The 26,100-nt window shown below is 29.4% G+C and overlaps 1 protein-coding gene across 1 annotated transcript; it reads left to right on the forward strand.

Annotated features, from left to right (window-relative positions):
• Positions 1-182: 182 nt before the first annotated feature.
• On the forward strand, positions 183-25,743 carry LOC143027390 (uncharacterized). The gene is made up of 6 exons (XM_076188672.1): positions 183-1,466; positions 2,025-2,762; positions 2,985-3,228; positions 3,589-3,920; positions 4,206-4,802; positions 25,495-25,743. The coding sequence occupies exons 1-6, from the start codon at positions 183-185 to the stop codon at positions 25,741-25,743; spliced, it is 3,444 nt and encodes a 1,147-aa protein (XP_076044787.1).
• The last annotated feature ends 357 nt before the right edge of the window (positions 25,744-26,100 follow it).

A 26,100-nucleotide genomic window follows, 5' to 3' on the forward strand; every position in this document is an offset into this window, starting at 1 on the left:
CTACAGCAAAGGCGAAGGAATTAGAGAGAAAGAGACTCGAGGAAGTAGAAGCTTCAAGGAGGAAAAAGGAAGAGAGGGAACAAAGACTTCTCGAGACAGAGACGTTTAGAGCCAATAGAGAAAATAACAGAGAGAAAATGAAGAAATACAAAGAGATACTAGCAAGACAAGAGAAAGGAATAATGTTAGTAACAGAAGAAGATAAGAAGTTACTCGAAAAAGTCCGGGAGGAAAAGAAGGAACATTGGGAAGGGGGGATAAAGCTTGAAATGACGGATTACGAAGAAGACTGTAGTGGTTTGAAAGCACGAATAAGGGACACCTACGACGTTGTGGAACACAGCATTGGAAAACTTGGCGACGTAAAGTGCAAGTACTGTGATGCTTTAAGGTGGAAAAGGGAGACAGAGGGTTTGTGTTGTAGATCGGGACAAATCCCAGCTGTGAAACCCTCTGAGATAAAAAACGAAGAGTTCAAATCACTATTTGAAGGTGTTACCCCTCTTTCTAAAAGATTTCTTAAGAACACAATCGGGTTTAATACTGTCTTTAGTTTCAGTTCCTTTGCAACATCCAAGAAATTGGAAAATGCAGCTGAAAAAGCTATGGTGTACAAGATAAAGGGTGCTATATACCACAGAACCAGTTATGTGAGGCCAGAGTTATTAGTGGGAGACAAGGAGACTCGAGGTATGTTTTCGGACGAAGAAAAGTTTTCCAACGGAGACGTAAAGGACTTAACACGGAGAAGACCTAACGGGGTTGTCGATAACTTCCTAGATCTCTATTTCTATAACAGTAGAGAGGAACAAATTAGACTCAGAACCTATAAAGTCTCTAAGTTGTTTTTGGAAGCACCTATAAGCGAGGAGAAAAAATCAACTAAATCCAGAAGAGAAATAGAAGAAAGAGAGTACAACGAGAACGAGGAGATAATTCGTATAATATTCAACTACCTTCTCGAAAACAATAAGTGTTTGAGACAGATTTTGTCTGAAATAGAAAACTCCAGGGAACTGATAGCATTGCATATTGAAAAGCATAAAGAGATACCACAAATGAATCTCCAACTTAAAGCGGTTGAAAACTTTGAAACGAAGGAACATAAAGGAGTTTACCACCTTCCGACATCAAATGTGACTGTGGGTGGTATAGTGAATCTAGACGACGAGCACGATCCTCTTTTAATAAAGATAACCAGTCCCAAGAAGGATTCGAAATATAAAATTAGGTTTGTGGATCACACCAGTTTCTTTTATGATCCGTTCCAGTACCCTTTATTGATACCCAACGGAGATATGGGGTACACGTATCTTTTGCGGTCTCTGAAGGCTAACAAAGCTGGGAACGAGAAGAAGATTTCTCCGTGCGCATATTATGCTTCTATGTTTATGGAAAGAGAGAACTGTTTCACAGCTCTCTTTCAATGTCGAACACTGTTCCAGAGGTTCGTTATTGACTGTTACGTGAAGGCTGAATCAAATCGATTAGATTATATCCGTTTTAACCAACATGAAATCAGAAAAGAGAGGTCCGATATTCTTAACCCATTAAACTCCGATGACAAGATTCCTTGTCATTTGGTCAAATAAAACAAAAAATCATAAAACACCAAAATGTTTGATCAAACACCAGAAAAATATGACGTCAATCCTCGCTTCGCTCGCAGCGAAGCGAGGATTGACGTCATATTTTTCTGGTGTTTGATCAAACATTTTGGTGTTTTATGATTTTTTGTTTTATTTGACCAAATGACAAGACATCTTGTCATCGGAGTTGAATGGGTTAAGAGTGATTCAGCCCATAAAGGACAACGAGTGCTACTTCCTAAGTGTTTCGTGGGAGGCCCGAGATACATGAAAGAGAGGCAACAGGATGCGTTAAGTTTTGTGTCAAGATACGGTTCTCCGGATTTTTTCATAACTTTCACTATGAATCCGAAATGGAAAGAATTGATACTATACGGCGACACTATTAACGTCTGTAATCGTCCAGATATAGTTAGTCGTGTTTTTAAACTCAAGGTAGACCAACTAATGAGAGAGTTATTAACAGATAAAATATTCGGAGAAGTCTCAGCTCATTTGTACAGCATTGAGTGGCAGAAAAGAGGCTTGCCTCACGTTCACATTCTTCTAATATCCGCCGAGATACCCGACAAGAAAAAACACCCAGAACTGTATGATATTGTTACCACTAACATGATACACGGACCGTGCATAGGCTACGATGAAAGCTCCGTGTGTTGTAATGGGAAGAAAAACGATAGAGGGACGTGCCAGAAAGATTTTCCGAAACAGTGCCGTTCAACGATAAAATTCGGAAACAACGGCTACCCTCTCTACAGGAGAAGAGCTGTGGGAGAAGGAGGTTTCTCCTTTGTGAAAAAGTTAAAGGGACAGGAAGTAACTATCGACAACTCATGGGTGGTGCCTTACAACCCCTATCTTTGCTTGAGATTTAACTCTCACATAAACGTAGAGTGTTCAAATTCTATTAAGGCTATAGCGTACGTTACAAAGTACGTCAACAAAGGATGTGACAGAGTTCTATTCACTAAAATCGAGGGAACCGAAGAAATCAATGAAATTAAGAACTTCACGGATGCAAGATTCGTTAACTCCAACGAAGCAACTTGGAAGATATTCAGATTCCCCATACACAGTAGTTACCCTCCTGTTATGAATCTGGACCTCCATTTAAAGGACGAAAACGAAGTATTCTTCAACGCCGATTCCTCAAAGGCAGACATAAAAAAGAAGGCAAACAGAGACACTCAGTTGACAGCATTTTTCAAATTATGTAGCGTTAACGAATACGCAGCCACCCTAACCTACAACGAAGTAGCTGCTTACTTCAAGTACAGCATTCCGAAATCATGTTGGGAGGAGAGGAAAGGTAACACTCACGCTATTGGAAGGATAAGAGCTGTAACGAACAAGACAGTAGAACTGTTCTATATGAGAATGCTTCTAACCCACAAGAGAGGTCCCAAATCCTTCGAAGACCTCAGGATGGTGGACGGTGTACTCTACGGAACTTACAGGGAAGCCGTTAAGGCTATGGGTCTTTTAAAAGATGAAGAGACTTGGAAACAGACTATCCTGGAGATAATAAACTACACAAATGACCGCAAAGAACTTCGTTCGACTTACGCTAGCATGTTAGTGTTCTCGGATCTAGAAGACCAGAAAGATATCTGGGAAGAAACAAAGGATCTCTTCTCGAGTGATTTTCTATATCTTAGAGGGTTGAAGGATTACAACGACGAAATATACCTCGATGCTCTTGACGACATCCAAGAACAAGTTTTCAATTGTGGAGGAGGAAACATAGTCCACTACGGCTTACCTTCTTCCAGAAATGGAGAAAAGTCTTCAAACGTGATAAGGAGGGAGAAAGCCTATAATTCTAAAGAATTGTCCGAGACAGTGGAGAGAGCTCTCCCTCTATTAAACAGAGAGCAGAAGATTTGTTACGATAAAATAATTGAAAGTGTTGGTTGTGAGACGGAAAACAAAAGCAAAGCGTTCTTCTTAAATGCACCTGGTGGGACAGGAAAGTCCTTCCTTTTGAATCTTCTTCTAGACACAGTTCGTTCGAAGAGTAAAGTGGCTTTAGCTGTGGCTTCTTCGGGTATAGCAGCTACTGTCCTTCACGGGGGAAGAACTGCCCATAATATGTTCAAGATACCACTGATGGAACATAACGAAAGAAAAACATGCAACATAAAGCACAAGTCCGAACTAGCTCGATTGCTTCTCATGTCTTCTTTGATTGTGTGGGACGAAGCAGTGATGGCAAATAAGAACACAATCTCAGCCCTGGATATCACTTTGAGGGACCTTTCCGGTCTTGATATTTTCATGGGAGGAAAGACGTTCGTTTGTGCTGGAGACTTTAGACAGATATTACCAGTTGTAAGAGGAGGAGGAAAGAACGACGAGTTGAACAGTTGTCTGAAATCAAGTTACTTTTGGCCTTTCTTCGAAGAGTTAGAACTGATAAAGAACGTTCGACTTAAGAGTGAAGACGAAGAAAACATAAACTTTGCAGAGAAATTATTAGAAGTTGGAGAAGGAAAGTACAAAGAGTGTCACTTCGGAGAAGGTTTCGGGGTGTTAGTTGACAGCAGAGAAGAGTTAGTTGAAAGAGTGTACAGAGGAATGGGAGAGAACATATTTAACGTCTCTTTCTTTGAAAAGAGAGCTATAATATCTCCCACGAACAACGACGTCGAAATCATTAACGAGTTTGTGTACAATAAAGTGATTGGTAAGGAAGTGGTTTACATGAGCGTAGATGTCGGTTGTGAATCAATAGAAGGGATGGACGTTCAGGCGTCAGTTTTCAATTCTATGGATAGCCCTTCCATTCCTCCACACAAATTAAGGTTGAAGGAAGGAGCAATTGTGATGGTTATGAGGAACATTTGCCCTCCGAAAATCTGTAATGGGACTAGAGTTATGGTAACAAATTTGAGAAGGAACGTTATTGTTGGAAAGATTTTAACTGGTGTGTACAGGAACACACAGATCTTACTTCCTAGAGTTACTTTAGAGGCAACAGACACCCCTGCAGCCTTCAAGAGATACCAGTTCCCTGTCAAACTCTGTTACGCTATGACAATAAATAAGTCCCAGGGGCAGACGTTTGAGAAGTGTGGTGTGCTACTGGATTCATCACAGTGCTTCGCACACGGTCAACTATACGTAGCGTGTTCTAGAGTTACAAGCCACGATTCCCTCATAGTTTTTCCAGGATATACAAAGAAAGGGGAAGAATACGAGTTGAGACCTTGGGTGAATTGCGTTCATGAAGAGGTGTTCTGTGATGTGGATAAAAGTAAAGTTTCTTCTTTGGAGGATTTAATCTTTGAAGATAACTCTGAAACCTCAAGGATACCAGAAGAGGAACCCGATCAATCCATAGTCAGCATATCACGTTCTGTGTCCGAGAAAACAGAAGGAGAAGTAGCTGCGATGATCTTACCAGAAGAACTCTTCGAAGAAGAGAACTACTTGAGTCGAGGGGAAATGGAGGATAAAATTAAAGAAATCGAAGAGAAGATTGGAGAGAAGATTGTGGAGAAGATTGAGAAGATTGAGGAGAAGATCGGAGCTAAGGATACCAAAAACGAAGAAAGATTTGAAAAGATTGTCTACGAAATAGATGAGATTAAAACCATGTTGAAGGATTTCGTAAAGAGAAAGAATAGCAGCGAAGAAGAGGACAGCGAAGAAGAACTCACACCCAAGAGAAAAAAGAAGAAACTACATTAAATGTATAGTTCTAAGGTGTTTTAAGTAAAAGGCAGATGGAAATCTTTGGTTTTATTAACTTTTTTATGTGTATCATCAATGCCCGAAGGGCTGGGTGCGAAGCACCCGTGGGCGGAGCCCGCCTCGCCGAAGGCCAAGCACACCTGGCGTAGCCAGGTCCGGCGGAGCCGGGTGCTTGTACCTTCTAAATTTGTCATTATTAGGACATATTAAGATTTTCCTTAGTGGTACCTTGTAAGCTTGTCATTATTAGTATATTCTAAACATGTAGACACTAAAGTTATAATGAATACTGTATTCTAAACTTCTCATTATTAATATAATCATTGTTTGCCATTATTAGTATATTCTAAACTTGTCATTATTATTACACACTAAAGTACCTTCTAAACTTCTCAATGTTAGTATATTCTAAACATGTCATTATTAGTATATTATAAATTTGTCATTTTAGAATACCTTATGGCTACACAGTAATAGTTCCTCTACTTATCATAATAAGTAGACAAGAAACATTCATTATTAAAAAGTTGATATTATTATCATATTATAAACGTTTAATTAATAATACAAATTAAAGTTTTTGTTATTAGTACCTTCTAAACTTATCATTATTGGTATATTCTAAAATTCTCATTATTAGCACTCATTAACAGTGCCTTCTGAACCTATGTATTAGTATATTCTAAGCTTGTCATTTTTAGAACACATTAGATTTATTATTAATACTACATTCTAAACTTGTCATTATTAGTATATTATAAACTTTCCATTATTACAATATTCGTTCGTATATTCATTTTATTAAAGTTATCATAAATATTTCCTACTAAACTTGTCATCATTAGTATATTCTAAACATATCATTATAAGCACACATTAAAGTTGTTATTAATACTGTAGTATATTTACTATTCATTATTAGCCAAAATTAAAGTTACCTTTTATATGTCATTATCTAAACATATCATTATTTTAGACATAATTTTTTGTATATTCTAAGCTCGTCATTTATAGTACACACTAAAAACAATTAATAGTATCTTCTAAACTTGTCATTATTAGTGTATTCTAAACTTGCTATTACGCGTATAGCAAAAACCATAAATTATTAGCATAAACTAATATTGTCATTATTAGTATATTAGTATTATCTTGTCATTATTAGTATATTAGTACATTGCATTATTAGTATATTCTACACTTGTCATACACATTAAATTTATCATCAACAACCCTTTTCTAAACTTATAATTATTCGTATATTCTAAACATATCTTCTTTGGTATGTTCTAAACTTGTCATTATTAGTACGCATTAAAGTTATCATTATTAGGAACTAAACTATCAGTATCCTCAAAGTTGTCATTTTTCTAAACTTGTCATTATTTGTATATTCTAAACTTGTGAGTATTAGTATACATGTTATTGTTAGTATATTCAAAACTTATCATTATTAGTACACATTACAGTTATCATTAATTGCAACTTCTAATTTTGCTATTCTTAGTATTTTCTAAACTTTGCATTATTGATATATTTCAAGCATGTCATTACTACACATTAACGTTATCATTTTAATCTTCTAAACTTGCGATTATTTCAATATTCTAGACATGTGAGTATTAGTCCACATTAAAGTTATCATTAATAGTGCCTTCTAAACTTGTCATTATTAGTATATTCTAAACTTGTAAACTTGTCATTATTAGTAAATATCAAAATTATCGATAGCAGTACCTTGTAAACTTATTTTAGTATATTCTGAAACTGTCGTTATTAGTATATTAGTATATTCTAAACTTGTCATTATTAACATTATATTCTAAACTTATTATCGTTAGTATATTCTAAACGCATTATTAGTATATTCTAAACTAGTGACTATTGGTACACATTAAAGGTATTATCAAAAGAACCATCAAAACTTGTTATAATTAGTATGTTCGAAACTTGTCTTTATCAACCCATATCAAAGTTGTCATTAGTATATACTAAAATTGTCGTTATAAGTACACAATAAAGTTATCATTAATAGTACCTTATAAACTTGTCGTTAGTAATACATTCTATACTTGTCATTAAAGTTATAACTAATGGTGTGTTCTTAATTTGTCATTAATCGTATATTCTAAACTTGTCATTATCAGAACATTATAAAGTTATCATTGATAAAACCTTTTCAATTTATATTCTAAACTTGTCAGTGTTGGAAAATTTAAAATCATCATTATTAGTAAATATTAAAGTTATCATTAATAGTATCTTCTAAACCTGTCATTATTGGAGTATTCTAGACTTGTCATTATTAGTATAGTCTAAACTTATAATTATTACTACACATTAAACATATCATTAATAGTATATTAATGATATCCTTTATAGTACTTTCTAAACTTCTCAATATATGTATATTCTAAACATGTCAATATTAGTATATTCTAAGAATGTCTTCATTGGTATACTCTAAACTTATTATTAGTATATTCTAAACACGTCATTATTAGCTCACATTAAATTTATCCTTAATAGGACATTCTAAACATATCATTACTAGTACATTTTGAACATTCTAGAGTTGTCATTATTCTATCTTTGTCATTATTATTATATTTTAAACTAGTACATGTCATTATTAGTATAATCATAACTCGTCATTATTAGTAAACATTAAAGTTTACCATTAATAGCATCTTCTAAGCTTGTCATTATTAGTATATTTCAAACTTGTCATTATTAGTACACATTGAATTTATCATTATCAGTACCTTCTAATCTTGTTTTTAATGGTATATTCTAAACTTGGCATTATCATCATTAGTACACATTAAAGTCATTAATAGTACCTTCTAAACTTATTAACAGTCCCCTCTAAACTTGTAATTATTAGTATATTCTAAATTTGTCAATAAAGTTATTATTTTTAGTACGTTGTCACTCTTCCCATATTCTAAACTTTTATTATTAGTATGCTCTAAATTAACAATACCTTCTAAATTTGTCATTATTAGTGTATTCTAAACGTGTCATTATTAGTACAAATTAGTACAAATTAGTCATCATTAATTAGTCATCTAAACTTCTTTTTTGTTATTATTATACACAATAAAATATTATTAATTGTATATTCACATTCTTCATTATTAGTATATTCTAAATTTATCATAATTAGTACGCATTAAAGTTATCTTTACAGATACTTTCTAATCTTGTTTTTATTGTTAGATTCTAAACTTGTCTGTGCTAGTATAAACTATTTTTTTCATTATTACTTCAAATAGTACCTTACAAACTTTCTTTATATGTATATTTTAAACTTGTCTATATTAGTACATATTAACGTTATCATTAATAGTACCTTCTATTATCATTATTATTATATTCTAAATTCTAAAGTTATCATTAATAGTACCTTCTAAACTTTTCATTATTAATACACATTATAGTTAACAGTTATAGTAACTTCTCAACTTATCATTAATATATTCTAAATTTATCTTAATTAGTATATAATAAACTTTCATTATTAGTACACATTAAAGTTTTCATTAACAGCACCTTCTAAACTTCTCATTATTACGTGTCATTATTAGTACACATTCAAGTTATCATTAATGGTATCTTTTAAACTTATCATTATTTCTATATTTTAAACATGTCAATATTAGATTCATCTAAACTTATCATTAACTTTTATTCTAAACTTTTTTATTATTTGCATATCAAACCTTTCAGTATTACTACATTCTAAAGTTATCATTAATAGTACTTTCTAAACTTGTTATTATTAGTATATTCAAAACTTGTCATTATTACTAAACTTCAAGGTTATCATTAATAGTTCCTTCTAAAACTGTCATTTTTAGTATATTCTAAGCATCTCATTATTGGTATACATTAAAGTTGTCATTGATATCCTGGTCTTTATTTGTATATTCTAAACTTAATATTAGTATAATCTAAATATGTCATTATTAGTTCACTTTAAGGTTACTTTTACTAGTACACATTCAAGTTATCATTAAAAGTACATTCTAAAATTGTCATTATTAACTTATTCTAAACTTCTCATTATCAGTATATTCTACTCTTTTCATTTTGATAACACATTAAAGTTATTATTATTAGATTCCAAATTTGTATTTATTAGTACACATTAACGCATTAATGATATCTTCCAAACTTTTCACTATTAGTGCATTATGAAATTATTAATAACCTTCTAAACTTCTCATTATTACCATATTCTAAACCTGTCACACATTAAAGTTATCATTAATAGTACCTTCTATACTTGTTATTATTACCATATTCTAAACTTTTATTATTATCTCTATTATTAGTGTTTTACTATTGGTACATATTGATTTTATCATTTATATTCTAAACTTGTCTTTATTAGTATATTGTAAACTTGCTTATTATTAGTACAGATTAAAGTTATCCTGAGCAGTACCTTTCAAACTTTTAATTGGTAATTTCTAATCTTTCCATTATTAGTACACATATCTGTACCTTCTAAACCTCTGATTATTAGAATATTGTAAACTTCTGATTATTAGTACACATTAAAGTTATTATTAACAATACCTTCTAAATTTGTCAAAGTTAAATGCATTATTAATGTACATTATTAGTATATTCTATTTTTTCATTATTACTAAAAATAGCACTTTATAAACTTTAAGAGCACCTTCTAAAATTATTATTATTACTAGATTCTTCTAAACTTTTCATAATTTTTTATTCTAAACGTTATATTATATGTATGTTAAACCTTTTAGTATTAGTACATTCTAAAGTACATTCATGGTACTTTCTAAGCTTGTCATTATTAGTATATTTAAAACTTGTCATTATTACTAAATTCTAAGGTTATCATTTATAGTTCCTTCCAAAACTGTCATTTTTAGTATATTCTAAGCATCTCTTTATTGATATACATTAAAGTTGTCATTGATAGTATCTACCCGGTCTTTATTTGTATATTCTAAACTTATTATTAGTATACTCTAAATATGTCTTTATTAGTTCACTTTAAGGTTACTATTACTAGTACACATTAAAGTTATCACTAAAAGTACATTCTCAAATTGTCATTATCAACTTATTCTAAACTTCTCATTATCAGTATATTCTAAAAATTTCATTTTGATAACATATTAAAGTTATTATCATTAGAATTCAAATTTTTATTTATCAGTACATATTAACGTTATCATTAATAATATCTTCCAAACTTTTCGCTATTAGTGCATTATGAATTTGTCAATAATACTACCTTCTAAACTTCTCATTATTACTATATTCTAAAACAGTCACACATTAAAATATCATTATTTGTTATTATCACCATATTCTAACCTTTTTATCATTAGTATTTTTATCATTAGTATTTTACTATTAGTATATATTGAATTCATCATTTATCTTCTAAAGTTGTCTTTTTTAGTGTATTCTGAACTTGCTTATCATTAGTACAAGTTAAAGTTATCTTGAACAGTACCTTTTAAACTTTTAATTATTGGTATATTCTAATCTTTTCATTATTAGTACAGATACCTGTACCTTCTAAACCTCTGATTATTAGTATATTGTAAACTTCTGATTATTAGTACACATTAAAGTTATTGTTAACAATACCTAAACTTGTCAAAGTTAAATACATTATTAATGTACCTTTTAAAATTGTCATTATTAGGATATTACAAACTTGCCATTTTTAGTATATATTTTTTCATTATTAGTACATATTAAAGTCATTGCTGGTATACTCTAGTCTTTCCATTATTAGTACACATAAAAGTAGTTATCAATACATTAAAGTTATTATAAACAATACCTTCTAAACTTGTCATTATTAATATACCTTATAAACTTGTCAAAGTTAAATACATTATTAATGTACCTTTTAAACTTGTCAAAGTTAGATACATTATTAATGTACCTTTTAAACTTGTCATTATTAGGATATTACAAACTTGCCATTTTTAGTATATATTTTTTTTTCATGATTAGTACATATTAAAGTCATTATTGGTATATTCTAGTTTTTCCATTATTAGTACACATAAAAGTTGTCATCAACTGTATCTTCCATTATACGTATATTATAAACTTGCCATATTATTAGTACACATTAAAGCTATTATGAATAATACCTTCTAATCATTTGTATATTATAAACTTGCCAGTATTATCATATTTCTAAACTTGTCATTATATTCTAAACTAATACACATTAAAGTTATTATTGACAATACTTTCTAAGCTTGTCATAATTAGAATATTATAAATTTGTCCTTATTAATACACATTATTAAGATATTCTATAGTTGTCATTATTAGTACAAATCAAATTTATAATGAATACCTTCTAAACTTCTCATTATTTGTATGTTTTTTAGCTGTCATTATTTGTATGTTCCAAATCATTCAATATTTGTACATATCAAAAACATGTTTTCATCATAATAATTTTAGAAGGTTTTATTAAAATAAAACCTTCTAAAATTATTATGATGAAAACATGTTAAAGTTAAAACATGTGTAAATATCATTTTCTACATCTTAATTTTTAGTACGTATTATACATATCATTAATAGTACTATCGATAATATTCATTATTAGTATATTCTAAACTTCTCATATTAAAGTTAGACTGAGCATGTTATTCTTAGTATATTCTACACTTGTTACTATTAGTGCATATTAAAGTTATCATTAAAAGTATATTCTAAACTTGCCATTACTAGTATTTTGTATTTTTTCATTATCAGAACTCATTAAAGTAATTATTAGTACACATTAAATATTTTACTAAATATACTAAACTTAATAGACATCAAAGTTTTCAAAGTTACTATTCTAAGCTTGTCGTAATTAGTACAAATTAACGTTATCAATTATAGCTTCAATTATACCTTGTAAACTTACCCTTATTAGTATATTGTACCTAGTGTATATCAGCACTTATTAAAGTTATCATTAATAGTACCTTCTAAAAGCTGTCATTATTTTAATTATCATTAATAGTATCTTCTAAAATTATCATTATTACTACTATTATTACTATTATTATTATTACTATTATTAAACTTGTCATTATCAGTATATTCTAAACTTTATTATTAGTGTACATTAAAGTTATTATCTTCTAAAGTTTTCTTCTAAACTTCCCATTATTTATATATTCTAAACTTGTGATTATTAGCGTATTATAAACTTGACAATATTAGTACACATTGAAGTTGTCATTGGTAGTAGTTTCTTAACTTTTTATTAGTATATTCTAAATTTATCATCATTTGCCATTGTTATTTTAATACTTATCTTGTCATTAATTGTCCACATGTAGGTTATCATTAATAATAGCTTCTAAACATCTCAATCTTTGTATAATTCAAACCTCTCATTATTGGTATTTTCTAAATTTGTCATTATTGGATTATATTGAAGTTTATAGTAATAGTACTTTCTGAACTTTTCATTATTACTATATTGTAAACTTCTCATTATTAGTACACATTAAAGTTATCATTAATAGTACCTTGTAAACTTGTCTTTGTAACCACACATTAAAGTTATCATTAATAATATCTTTCTAAATTTGTCATATTTAGTACACATTTAATTGAAAGTTTATCATTATTCTAACTTATATTCTAAACCTGACATTATTAGCATATTCTAAAATTGTCACTATTAGTATAATCTACACGTCATTATTAATACACATTAAAGCTTGCCAATATTTGTTTGTATTATTAGTACACATTAAAGTTATCATTAACACTTTCTAAAGGTGTCATTGCTCTTATATTCGCAACATATCAGTATTAGTAAATACTAAACATATCTTTAGTATTCTAAACTTGTCATTATTAATACCTATTAAAGTTATCATTATTATCACCTTGTAAGCTTATCATTATTAGTATATTCTAAACTTGGTAATACTAATATATTCCAAAGTATATCATTATTCAAAACTTGTCATTTTTAGTATCCACATATTTCAAAATAGTTCAAGAAGATGAACAAGAAATAGGGAAAGAAATTGAAGAAATACATAGAATGTGAAAATACAATGTAGACAGGACCAGACCAATTAAGGTTGAATTCAGGTCACAAACGACAGCAGAGAATGTCTTCCAAAAACAGGGAAACTAGCAAAAAGTGATCAGTATAAACAGCTATGGATAAAAAGAGGGATGAATAAAGAGGAAAGAGAGGAGGAGAAAACAAAAAGAATAGAAGCTAAGAAAAAAAAAAACGAGAACAGAACAGAGACAAAGAGAAATTCTATTGGAGAGTAGTGGATATGAAAGTGAGGAAATGGTTCATAGCAGAGAAAAATGGAAGGGAAACAAAAAACAGGATGGAGGTTACAGAAAATTAGGTGTCTCACAAATATGTGGATATTAGTGGATATTAGTGGCTTCTAAATACGACATTGTTAGTTTTTTCTTCAAAACTAATACGTATTATAGTTATCTTTAATAGTAACTTCTAATTTTGTTATCATTTGTATTTGCATTATTAATATAATTCAAACGTGTCATTATTGCTACACATTAACGTTATCATTAATATAACCTTCTAAATTTATCATTATTACAATATTGTAAACTTGTACATATTAAAGTTTATTATTAGTATATTAGTATTAGTATATTAGTATTATTAGTATAAAGTTTATCATTAGTATATTCCAAACATTAATCATTAGAAAACATTAAAGTTTCCATTTATAGTACATTCTAAATTTGTCTATATTGTACCTATATTCTAAACTTATACACATTAAAATTATCATAAATATCATGTAAGCATATCATTAGTATGTTCTAAACATGTCATTATTCTAAACTTGTCATTCTTAGTATATTCTAAGCTCGTTATTATTAGTACATACTAAATCTATCATTAATAATACCTTCTAAATTTGTTACTATTACTGTAGTGTCTTCTAAATATGTCATTGTTAGAATATTGAAAACTCATTATTAGTAGGTATCATAGTTATTATTAATAGCAACTTCTAATTTGCTATTATTAGTATTTCCTAAACTTTGCATTAATGTATTTAAAAAATTGTCATTATTACTACATATTAATGCCATCATTAATATAACATGTCAATATTAAAATATTGTAAACTTGTGATTATTAGTACACATTGAATTTATAATTAGCAGTGCCTTTAAGATTGTCATTATAAACTTGTCATTGTTCGGATATTCTAAACTTTCATTATTAGTATATTCTAAACTTATTATTATTAGTATATTCTAAACTCATTATTATTATATTCTAATTTTGTCATTATTGGATTAGTACACCTTAAAGTTGTATTCATTAATACATATTAAACTTATATGTTAAACTTGTCATTATTAGTACAAAACAAAGTTATCATTAGTAGAACCTTCTAAAATTATCGTTATTAGTATATTCCACACTTGTCACTATTTCTAAACATTAAACTTACCTTTAACAGTATCTTCTAAACTTGTCAATCTTAGTATATTCTATATGTAATTGTAAGTATATTCTAAACCTGTGATTATTAGTAGATATTAAAGTTATGCCTTGTCATTATTATCATAATTCTAAACATATCATTATTAGTAATTCAAAACTCGTCATTATTAGTCAACTTATCATTAGTAGTATATTCTAATCTTTATTATCAATATATTCAAATTTGCCATTAGATTTATCATTAAAAGTACCTTCTAATCTTATTATTATTATTATTATATATATATTATTATATTATTATTATATCCTAAATTCCAAAACTGTCATTATTAGTACATATTATAGTACATATACAGTAACTTCTCAACTTGTCATTATTAGTGCATTCTAAACTTATATTAACTAGTATATTATAAACTTTCATTAACAGTACCTTCTAAACTTCTTATTATTACGTGCCATTATTAGTACACATTAAAGTTATCATTTAATAAGATCTTTTAACCATATCATTATTGCTATATTTTAAACATGTCAATATTAGTTTTTTCTAAACTTGTCATTATTTTTCATTCTAAACTTTTTATTATTTATATGTTATAAACTTTTCAGTTATCATTAATAGTACTTTCTAAACTTGTCATTATTAGTGTATTCTAAACTTGTCATTATTGCTAAACTTTAAGGTTATCATAAATAGTTCCTTATAAAATTGTAATTTTTAGTATATTCTAAACATCTCATTATTGGTACAGTTATCATTAATAGTACCTACCCGCCCTTTATTTGTATATCCTAAACTTAATATTAGTATACTCTAAATATGTCATTATTAGTTTACTAATAAATATGTCGTTATTAGTTACTATTAATAGTACCTTTAATCTGTCATTACTACTCCACATTAAAGTTATCGTTAAAAGTACATTCTAAAATTGTTATTATTAGCTTATTCTAAACTTACTATTGGTATATTCTAAACTTTTCATTTTTAGAACTCATTAAAATTATTATCAATAGCATGTAAATTTGTATTTCTATTTGTATTTGTATTTGTTTTTTATTTTTTGTATGTATTTATTAGTATAACGTTAACATTATCATTGATAATATTTTCCAAACTTTTCATTATTAGTACATTCTAAACTTGTCAATGACTGTACCTTCTAAGCTTCTCATTATTATTGTACACTCATTATCTCATTGTACACTCTAAACTTATCATTACCACATTTTAAACTTTTTATTATTAGTACACATTAAATTTATTAGAGTGCATTCCAAACTTGTCTCTATTAGTATTTTACAACTTGCTTATTATTAGTACAAATTAAAGTTATCCTGAACAGTACCCTTTAAACTTGTAATTATTGGTATATTCTAATCTTTCCATTATTAGTAAACATACCTGTACACCTCCTTTTATTAGTATATTGTAATTTTCTGATTATTAGTACACATTAAAGTTATCATTAATAATACCTTCTAAACTTGTCAAAGTTAAATGCATTATCAATATATCTTTTAAACTAGTCATTATTAGTATATTACAAACTTACCGTTATTAGTATATTCTAATTTTTTTCATTATTAGTACACACTAAAGTCATTGTTGGTATATTCTAGTCTTTCCATTATTAGTACACATAAAAGTTATCATTAACTGTATCTTGCATTATAAGTATATTGTAAACTTGTCACATTAAATCAATTATTAATAATACCTTCTAAACTTCACATTATTTGTATAATACAAAATTTCCATTACTAGCATATTCTAAATTTGTCATTATTAGTGCACATCAAAGTTATCATGCAATAGTACCTTCTAAACTTGTCATGATATGTCATGATATATATGATATGATGATATGTCCTTATTATGATGATATGTCATGATATATATGATATGTCCTTATTATGATGATATGTTATGATATATATGATATTATGATGAGATTCTATAGTTTGTATATCAAACTTATCATCATTAGTACAAATCAGATTATTTAATATTAGTACATTTCAAAATCATTTAATAGAATCTTCTAAAATTGTCATTAATAAAACATATTAAAGTTATTATAGATGTCATTTTCTAAAATTTTGATTATTACATTCTATATATTATTAATAGTACTATCAACATTATTCATTATAAATGTATTCTAAACTTCTGATATTAAAGTTATCATCAATAGCTCCGACTGAACATGTTATTCTTAGTATATTCTAAACTTGTTACTATTAGTGCATATTAAAGTTATCATTAAAAGTATATTCTAAACATATCATTACTAGTATTTTGTAAATTTTTCACTATTAGTACTCGCTAAAGTAATTATTAGCACACATTAAAGATTTTACTAATAGCACCTGCTAAACGCTATACATTTTTTCTAAATTTCCCATTTTATTATAAATAAGATTATAATTTGTCATATTCTAAACATTTCATTATCATTTCGCATAGATTTTATCTTTAATAGTGCTTTCCAAACTTGTCATTATTAGTATATTCTAAACTTCTCATATACTAAACTTATCACTATTAATAGACATTAAAGTTGTTCATAATAGTACCTTCTAAACTTGGCATTATTAGTATATTCCAAGCTTGTCGTTATTAGTACAAGTTAACGTTATCAATTATAGTACCTTCTAAACTTACCCTTATTAGTATATAGTACCTTGTTTATATCAGTACACATTAAAGTTATCATTAGTAGTGCCTTATAAAAGTTGTCATTAAGGTACAGTCTGAACTTATCTTTACTTGTATATTACAAAAATGTTATTTTAGTGTATTCTAAACTTGTCATTATTACCACATTAGCACATATTAGCACCTTATAAAATCGTCATTATTATTATATTAAACTTGTCATTATCAGTGTATTCTAAACTTATCCTCTAAAGTTTCCTTCTAAGCATGCCATTTTTTATATATTTTAATGTACCTTTCAAACTTGTGATTATTAGCATATCATAATCTTGACAGTACACATTGAAGTTATCATTGAAAGTAGTTTCTTAACTTTTCATTAGTATATTCTAAACTTGTCATTATTTGCCATTTGCCATATAAGTTATCATTAACAGTACCTTCTAAACGTCTCATTTTAGTATAATTTAAACTTCTCATTATTGGTGTTTCCTAAATTTGTCATTATTGGATTTTATTCAAGTTTACAGTAATAGTACTTTCTAAATTTGTCATTATTACTGTATTTTAAACTTGTCATTATCAGTACACACTAAAGTTATCATTCATAGTACCTTATTGAATGAGGAAAATGGAGGAGAATGAAGTGAAGGCAGTTGTTAAGATAATGAAAGCAGGGAAGGCACCTGGGCTGGATGGATGCCATGCAGAATGTTTAAAAAAAAAAGGAGGTACAGTGATGGTGGACTGGATGGTGAGGTTATTTAATGTTTGTTGGAGAGAGGGTAGAGTGCCGGAGGATTGGAGGAGTGCCTGTATAGTTCCACTTTATAAGGGAAAGGGGACGAGTGTGAATGTAGTAGTTTCAGAGGGATTAGCTTGTTAAGTGTAGTTGGGAAGGCTTATGGGAGGATCTTGATTGAGAGGATTAGGAGAGGAACAGAGGGAGTAATTGGTGAGGAACAGTGTGGATTTAGGACGGGTAGAGGTTGTGTACATCAGAGCTTTGTGGTAAGACAAATATGTGAGAACGCTATAGGAAAAGGGAAGGATGTCTTTTGGGCTTATATGGATCTGGAAAAGGCTTACGATAGGGTAGACAGAAAGACACTGTAGGAAGTTATGCAGATATATGGGATAGAAGGAAAGCTTCTAGGAGCCGTCAAGAGTTTTTATGAGAGTAAGGATATGGAGAGAGTGAGTGGCTCGAGGTAAAGGTGGGACTTCGTCAAGGATGCTTTATGTCACCCTGGCTGTTCAACTTATACATGAATGGGGTGGTGCGAGAGGTAAATGCAAGGGCAGTGGGTCAGGGATTGGAGATGGTTAAAGAAAATGGAGAAAAGTGGGAGGTGAGCCAGCTGTTGTTTTCGGACGGCACTGCGCTTGTGGCAGGATCGTAGGAGGGATTGAGGAAGTTGGTGACAGAGTTTGGGAGAGTATGTGATAGAAGAAAGCTGAAGATAAATGTGGGTAAAAGTAAGGTGGTGTGATGTACAAGGGGTGAAACTGGCAGTAGACTGGAAGTAAGCATTAAGGGAGAGCGACTGGAGGAAGTGAATAGTTTTAGAGTAAATGCCTTGGTGGATTGAAGAGTGTAATGAGGAATAGACATTTGGGAATGGATGCTAAGAGGAGACTATATGAAGTAGTGATTGTGCCAACAGCACTGTATGGGGCAGAAACATGGAACATAAGAGAGGAAGAGAGAAGGAGTTTGAATGTGTTTGAGATGAGGTGTCTTGAGAAGTATGATGTGGGTTACTAGGCTAGATAGAGTGAGAAATGAGGAGGTGAGGAGGAGAACAGAGGTGGAAAAGGAGTTGGGAGATAGGGTTGATGAAAGAGTATTAGGATGGTTTGGACACATGGAAAGAATGAGTGAAGTAAAGGAGGTATGGAAGGCAGTTGTGGAGGGAGTGAACATGAGGGGATGTCCTAGGATGAGATGGATAGATGGGGTGAAGGGGGCTTTGGGGAAGAGGGGAATGTCTGTTGAGGAAGGACGGGAGAGGACAGAAGACAGGGGTGAATGGAGAATGGTTGTATATGGATGATGTTGTGATGCATGAGGTGGAATGGGCAGGGGGATGGGGGGTGAGGTAGTATGTGTGAGCAAAATTTGACGCAGCCCGAAGGGATTTCTCCCCGTCTTCTCTTTTTATGCAATGGGGGACGGAGAGGGGGGTCGCCGATTTAATGAAGCGGCCTTGCTGTGGATGTGCTGTGTCTTGCGACACTGCTTCTGACCCAGGGCAGTAGACAAGGTGCAGGGATGACCCGTCATCCGGGAGGTGCTAAGATAAGAGGGAGGGTGGAGGGGTGTAGAGTGTATTCAAGGATGAAATGGGTGGGAATGGTTTTATGCCTTTTTTTGGGCTACCTCCCTTGTAAGGGGGAAAAAGCCTTGGTATATGTATGCATGTGTATGTACTAATATGTGGTAATGTGGTAATAATGACAAGTTTAGAATGCACTAATGACAGCATTTTTGTAATATACAAGTAAAGATAAGTTCAGAAGGTACCTTAATGATAACTTTTAGAAGGTACTATAAACGATAACTTTAATGTGTACTAGTATAAACAAGGTACAATATACTAATAAGGGTAAGTCTAGAAGGTGCTATAATTGATAACGTTAATTTGTACTAATTACAAGCTTAGAATATGCTAATAATGCCAAGTTTAGAAGGTACTATTAATGATAACTTTGATGTCTATTGGTAGTGATAAGTTTAGTATATACTAACAATAAGAAGTTTAGAATATACTAATAATGACAAGTTTGGAAAGCACTAGTAAAGATAGATTCTAGGTGAAATGATGATGAAAAGTTGAATTTACAATAAAAATGGGAAGTTTAGAAAAAAGTATAGCGTTTAGCAGGTGCTATTAGTAAAATATTTAATGTGTACTAATAATTAATTTAATGAAAAAATACAAAATACTAGTAATGACAAGTTTAGAATATAATTTTAATGATAACTTTAATATGCACTAGTAGTAACAAGTTTAGTAACAAGTTAAGAATGACATGCTCAGTCGGTATTAATGATAACATTAATATGAGAAATTTAGAATATACTAATAATGAATATGGTCGATAGTACTATTAATGATAAACATAATGTGTACTAATAATCAAAATGTTAGAAAATTATATTTATAATAACTTTAACATGTTTTAATAATGATAATTTTAGAAGGTTTTCTTAAATAGCTTTCATATGTACAAATATTGAATAATTTAGAATACACTAATGATGACAGCTGAAAAACATACAAATAATAAGTTTAGAAGGTATTCATTATAAATTTAATTTGTACTAATAATGACAACTAGAGAATATCCTAATAATGTGCATCAATAAGGACAGATTTATAATAGTCTAATTATGACAAGCTTAGAAGGTATTGTTAATGATAACTTTAATGTGCACTAGTAATAACAATTTTAAAATATACTTAATATAGAGATAATGACAAGTGTGGAATATACTAATAATGATAAGTTTAGAAGGTTCTAGTAATGATAACTTTATTTCATACTAATAATGACAAGTTTAGCATATAAGTTTACAAGGTACTATTAATGATAACTTTAATATGTATTGATAAATACAAGTTTCGAACATATTGATTAAGTTTAGAAATTACTAATAAAGACAAGTTTAGAAGGTACTATTAATTATTTTTTAGTGTATTAATAAATACAAGTTTAGTGTATTAAATACAAGTTTCGAACATATTGATTAAGTTTAGAAATTACTAATAATGACAAGTTTAGAAGGTACTATTAATGATTTTTGAGTGTGTACTAATAATGACGAACTGAGAATATACTAAAAATGATAAGTCTAAAATAATGGCATGTTTAATGATAAATGTACAAGTTTAGAATATATTAATAATGTCAACTTTAGGTAACTTTAATTTTTACTCATTTTTTAGTTTAGATAACTTTAATTTGTGCTAATAATGACAAGTTTAGAAGATACTAATAATGGTAAATTTAGAATGTACTACAAATTAAAACTTTAATGCATTCTAATAACTAATGTTTTGAATATACTAATAATGACAAGTTTAAAGTGTACTATTAATGATAACTTAAAATGTACTAATAATTGCAAATATAGAATATACGATTAATGACAACTTTAGATTGTACTATATATGAGAAGTAGGCACTATATGATCTAATAATGACAGGTTTAGAAAGTAATAAGAATGACAAATTTAGAATATTCTAATAAGTACAAGTTTTGAATATACTATTTCTTTATTGTGTAGAAATAATTATGTTTAGAAGGTACTGCTACTGATAACTTTAATATGTACTGATAATGAAAATTTTAGACATAACATTTATGTGTACAAATAATGATTTTTATATGCTATTAATGACTAATTTAGAAGGTTGTATTAATTAACTTATAATGACAAATTCAAAAAGTTCTATTAGTTAATTTCAATATGTACTAATAATTACAAATTTAGAATTACTAATAATGACAATTTTAGCATACACAAATAATGAGAAGTTTAAAATGTACGTACTATCAATAACTTTAATGCGTACTCATAATGACAAATTTAGAATATACCTACAATATGTTTAGAAGGTTCTTTTAATGATAACTTTAATAATGACAAGCTGAGAATATACTAATAATGTCAAGACTATAATATATTACCGATGCCAAATTTAGGGGGCAGTATTAACAATAACTTTAATGTGTACTTATTATGAAAGGTTAGCATATGATAAAAACGACAAATTTATAATATGATAACAATGACTAGATTGCAAGTTACTATTAATCATAACTTTAACATGTACTAATAATGACAAATTTGTAATATAATAAAATAACAATGACAAGATTGCAAGTTACTATTAATGACAACTTTAACATATACTATTAATGACAAAAATGGAATATCTAATCATGACAAGTTTTGAATACCCTAATAATGACAAGTTTAGAAGCTTCTATTTATGATAGTTTTAATGTGTACTGCTAATATACTGATATTTCTAGGTTTAGAATATATCAATGATAAATTTAATGAGTAATAATAATGAAAAATTTAGAATTAAGGTGTACTAATAATGAAAAGTAATGATGGTAAGTTTAGAATGTGTTATACTAAAAATCACAAGTTTAGCATATACTAGAATTGACAAGTTTACAATATACTAATAATAACAAGTTTATAGGGTATTACTAATGATAACTTTATTATGTACTAGCTATGACAACCTTAGAATATATTAATAATGACAAGTTAGATTATATCAATATTTCTTTTTAAGTGTACTGATAATGGCTTGTTTAAAATTTATTATATATGGTAACTTTAATACTTACTAAAATAAAGTTTTGAATATACTAATAACATATTTCTAAGGTTCTTTTATGGTAACTTTAATATGTACTAATAATGGCAGGTTTAAAATGTACTATTAATGATAGCTTTTATATAATCCTAATAGTACAAATAATAACAATTTTAGAATATACTAATAATGAAACTGTTAATGATATTTTTGACGAAAAAGTTAAAAAAAATTCTATTGAATAACTATTAACTTTAAATTGTTGTATACTAATATCGAGAAGTTTAAAAGGTTATATTAAATAAAGTTGTGTACTAATAATGACAAATTTAAAATGTACTAATAAGGACACTTTCAGAATATACAAATAATGATAATTTTGGAAGGTATTAGACACTATAACTTTAATGTATACTAAAAATGATAAGCTAGGAATACACTAATAATGACAGGTTTGGAATATACTAATAATGACAAGATCAAATGTTTACAAGGTTATGTTATTGATATACTGAGAATGAAAAGTCTAAATTATCCTAATAATGAAAAATTCAGTAACTTTAATGTGTAGGTATAATGACAAGTGTAGATTAATGACATATATATATATATATATATATATACATATATATATATATATATATATATATGTGTGTGTGTGTGTGTGTGTGTGTGTGTGTATATATATATATATATATATATATATATATATATATATATATATATATAAACAAGTCTAGATTAATGACACATATAGAAGGTACTATTAAGATAACTTTAATGTGGCTAATAATGAATAGTTTAAAATACACTACAGTATTGATAACAAATTTAATGTGTGCTTATAATGATATGTTTAGAATATACTAATGATGACAAGTTTAGTAGGAAATATTTATGATAACTTCAATAAGATGAATATACGAACGAATATAGTAATAATGGCAATTTTATAATATACTAATAATGACAAGTTTAGAATGTATTATTAAAGATAAATCTAATGTGTTCTAAAGATGACAAGCTTAGAATATACTAATACATAGGTTCAGAAGGTACTGTTAATGAGTGCTAATAATGAGAATTTTAGGATATACCAAATAATGATAAGTTTAGAAGATACTAATAACAAAAAATTTAATTTGTATTATTAATGAAACGTTTATCTTATAGTAATAATGACAACTTTTTAATAATGAAAGTTTCCTGTCTACTAATTGTGATAAGTTTAGAATATGCAAATAGTAACAGGTTTAGAGGGAACTATTACTGATAGCTATAAGGTATTCTAAAAATGACAAGTTTGTAAACTAATAATGACATGTTTAGAATATACTAACATTGAGAAGTTTAGAAGGTATTATTAATGAAAACTTTAATGTGTAATAATAATGAAAAGTTTAGAATGTACTAACAATGGCAAATACAGTATTGTTGATAACTTTAGTGTCTACATGTTTAGAATATACTGATAATGACAAGCTTACAAGGTACCATTAAGGAAAATTTTAATGTGTCCTAATAGTGACAAATTTAGAAGATACTATTAAAAGTAACTTTAATGTGTATTAATAATTTAGAATATACTCACAAATATAAATTTAGAAGGTGCTATCATTTGTAACTTAAATTTGAACAATTTTATAATGACAAATTTAGACCGTTCTATGAATAAATAATACTAATAATGTCATGTTTAGAAGATACTATTAATGATGACTTTAATGTGCACTACATATATATTCATGTATATATATATATATATACACACACACACACACACACACACACACACACACACACACATATATATATATATATATATATATATACACACACACATATATATATATATATATATATATATATATATCAGTAATGAAAAATGTAGTAATACGTTTGTAAATCACAACTAGCAATATAGTCGAAAGAAAGAGTTGAATAAGCGAATTATATATCTTGATTGCTAGCTGCAATCCTCTTCAGTAGTACAAGGTGGGAGGAGTGTGCTATCTTAAATAGCAACCTCTTACAAAGTAAAAGAAACTGGGAAGGAGTAAATATCACTACCCTCACTCGCTCGTGACCTGAGGATGACCAAAGGTTGGGTCAGGGGGAGGGGGAGGGGGAGGATACCTATTAACAATCTGTTTTGTAATGAATAGTCCTGATATTGTGTCTGGGGTCCACTGACCCTTAGAAATAATCATAGATTCTACGAGTTTCCTTATTAACCCACAACCAGATTTGTAAATAAGTTCAGATTTTCCCCAATCCATCCGGTGATTTGATTTATTCACGTGTTGGAACACGGCTGAACTTTTTGACCATACCTGATTGACCTTTTATGCTCGTTCAACCTTGTCCTTAGGACTCCCTGTCTGACCGATGTAAGCTAGATTACAATCTTTATACGGAAGGGAGTAAAGCCCTGGGATATGATTTTCTTTCAACCTCCGATGAATATTAACATTCTTATTGATAGTATCGGGTAATTATGAATTAAATTTGCCTTGTCTTTGGGAAGAAAGTTGGACAAACGAGTAATGAGCTCTGAAAAGGGAATAACAAGGGGATTTTGCAACACACTTGGCTTTGTGGAAGGGGGGATTGAAAAAGCTAGTTCTGCCTTGGCTTAAGGCTTTATCCAAGAGCCACTAAGGGTAAGCTAATTTTGTTAGTTGGGACCTGATGGGAATTAATTCATGTTCTAGATATTGGGGGCTTTTAGGATCTGTAGCTCACATGGCCCTCGGGACCTGAAAGGGTTAACCTCTGTCGAGGGAGGCGCTCTCAGGGTCCATCTCGAATGTCCTCCTCAGTGTGGTCGAAAGTGTGACAAAACCTCCTGGCCACTCGGAGCTCGGGGGACCCTTTACACACGCGGGGACGACGAGTACAACGGGAAGGCCGGCCGGAAAGGACAGCAAGAAGCAAAGGACCTAGAAGACGTTAGAACTTAAAATGAACAACGAAATGGAAGGCCAAACCAACGATACGGAGGGCCGGCCGGCAAATATAACGAGAAACTAAGGAATTATAAGAAGAGCTTGCCGGCCGGGTAAGTGGGAGGGACCAAAATAAGAAGAAGAATATGGAGGACCGGCTGGCAAACATATTAACAAAGAATTAAGGGGAAAAACAAAGCCGGCTGGCTGGGAAAATAGAGACAAAGAATAATGGGTTGCTTTAAGAGAAGATGAGAAAATTCTATGGATGGAGATGATAGGTGGTAAGTGACATGGAACTGCCTAATGATCTCTTGCAGTCTCCTCCATTCTTATGTAAAGTATGAACTGAGAGCAAATAGTTCATGTTCC

This window comes from Oratosquilla oratoria, chromosome 8, assembly GCF_046742065.1.
Source record: "Oratosquilla oratoria isolate Oo_2021 chromosome 8, ASM4674206v1, whole genome shotgun sequence".
Lineage (NCBI taxonomy): Eukaryota > Metazoa > Arthropoda > Malacostraca > Stomatopoda > Squillidae > Oratosquilla > Oratosquilla oratoria.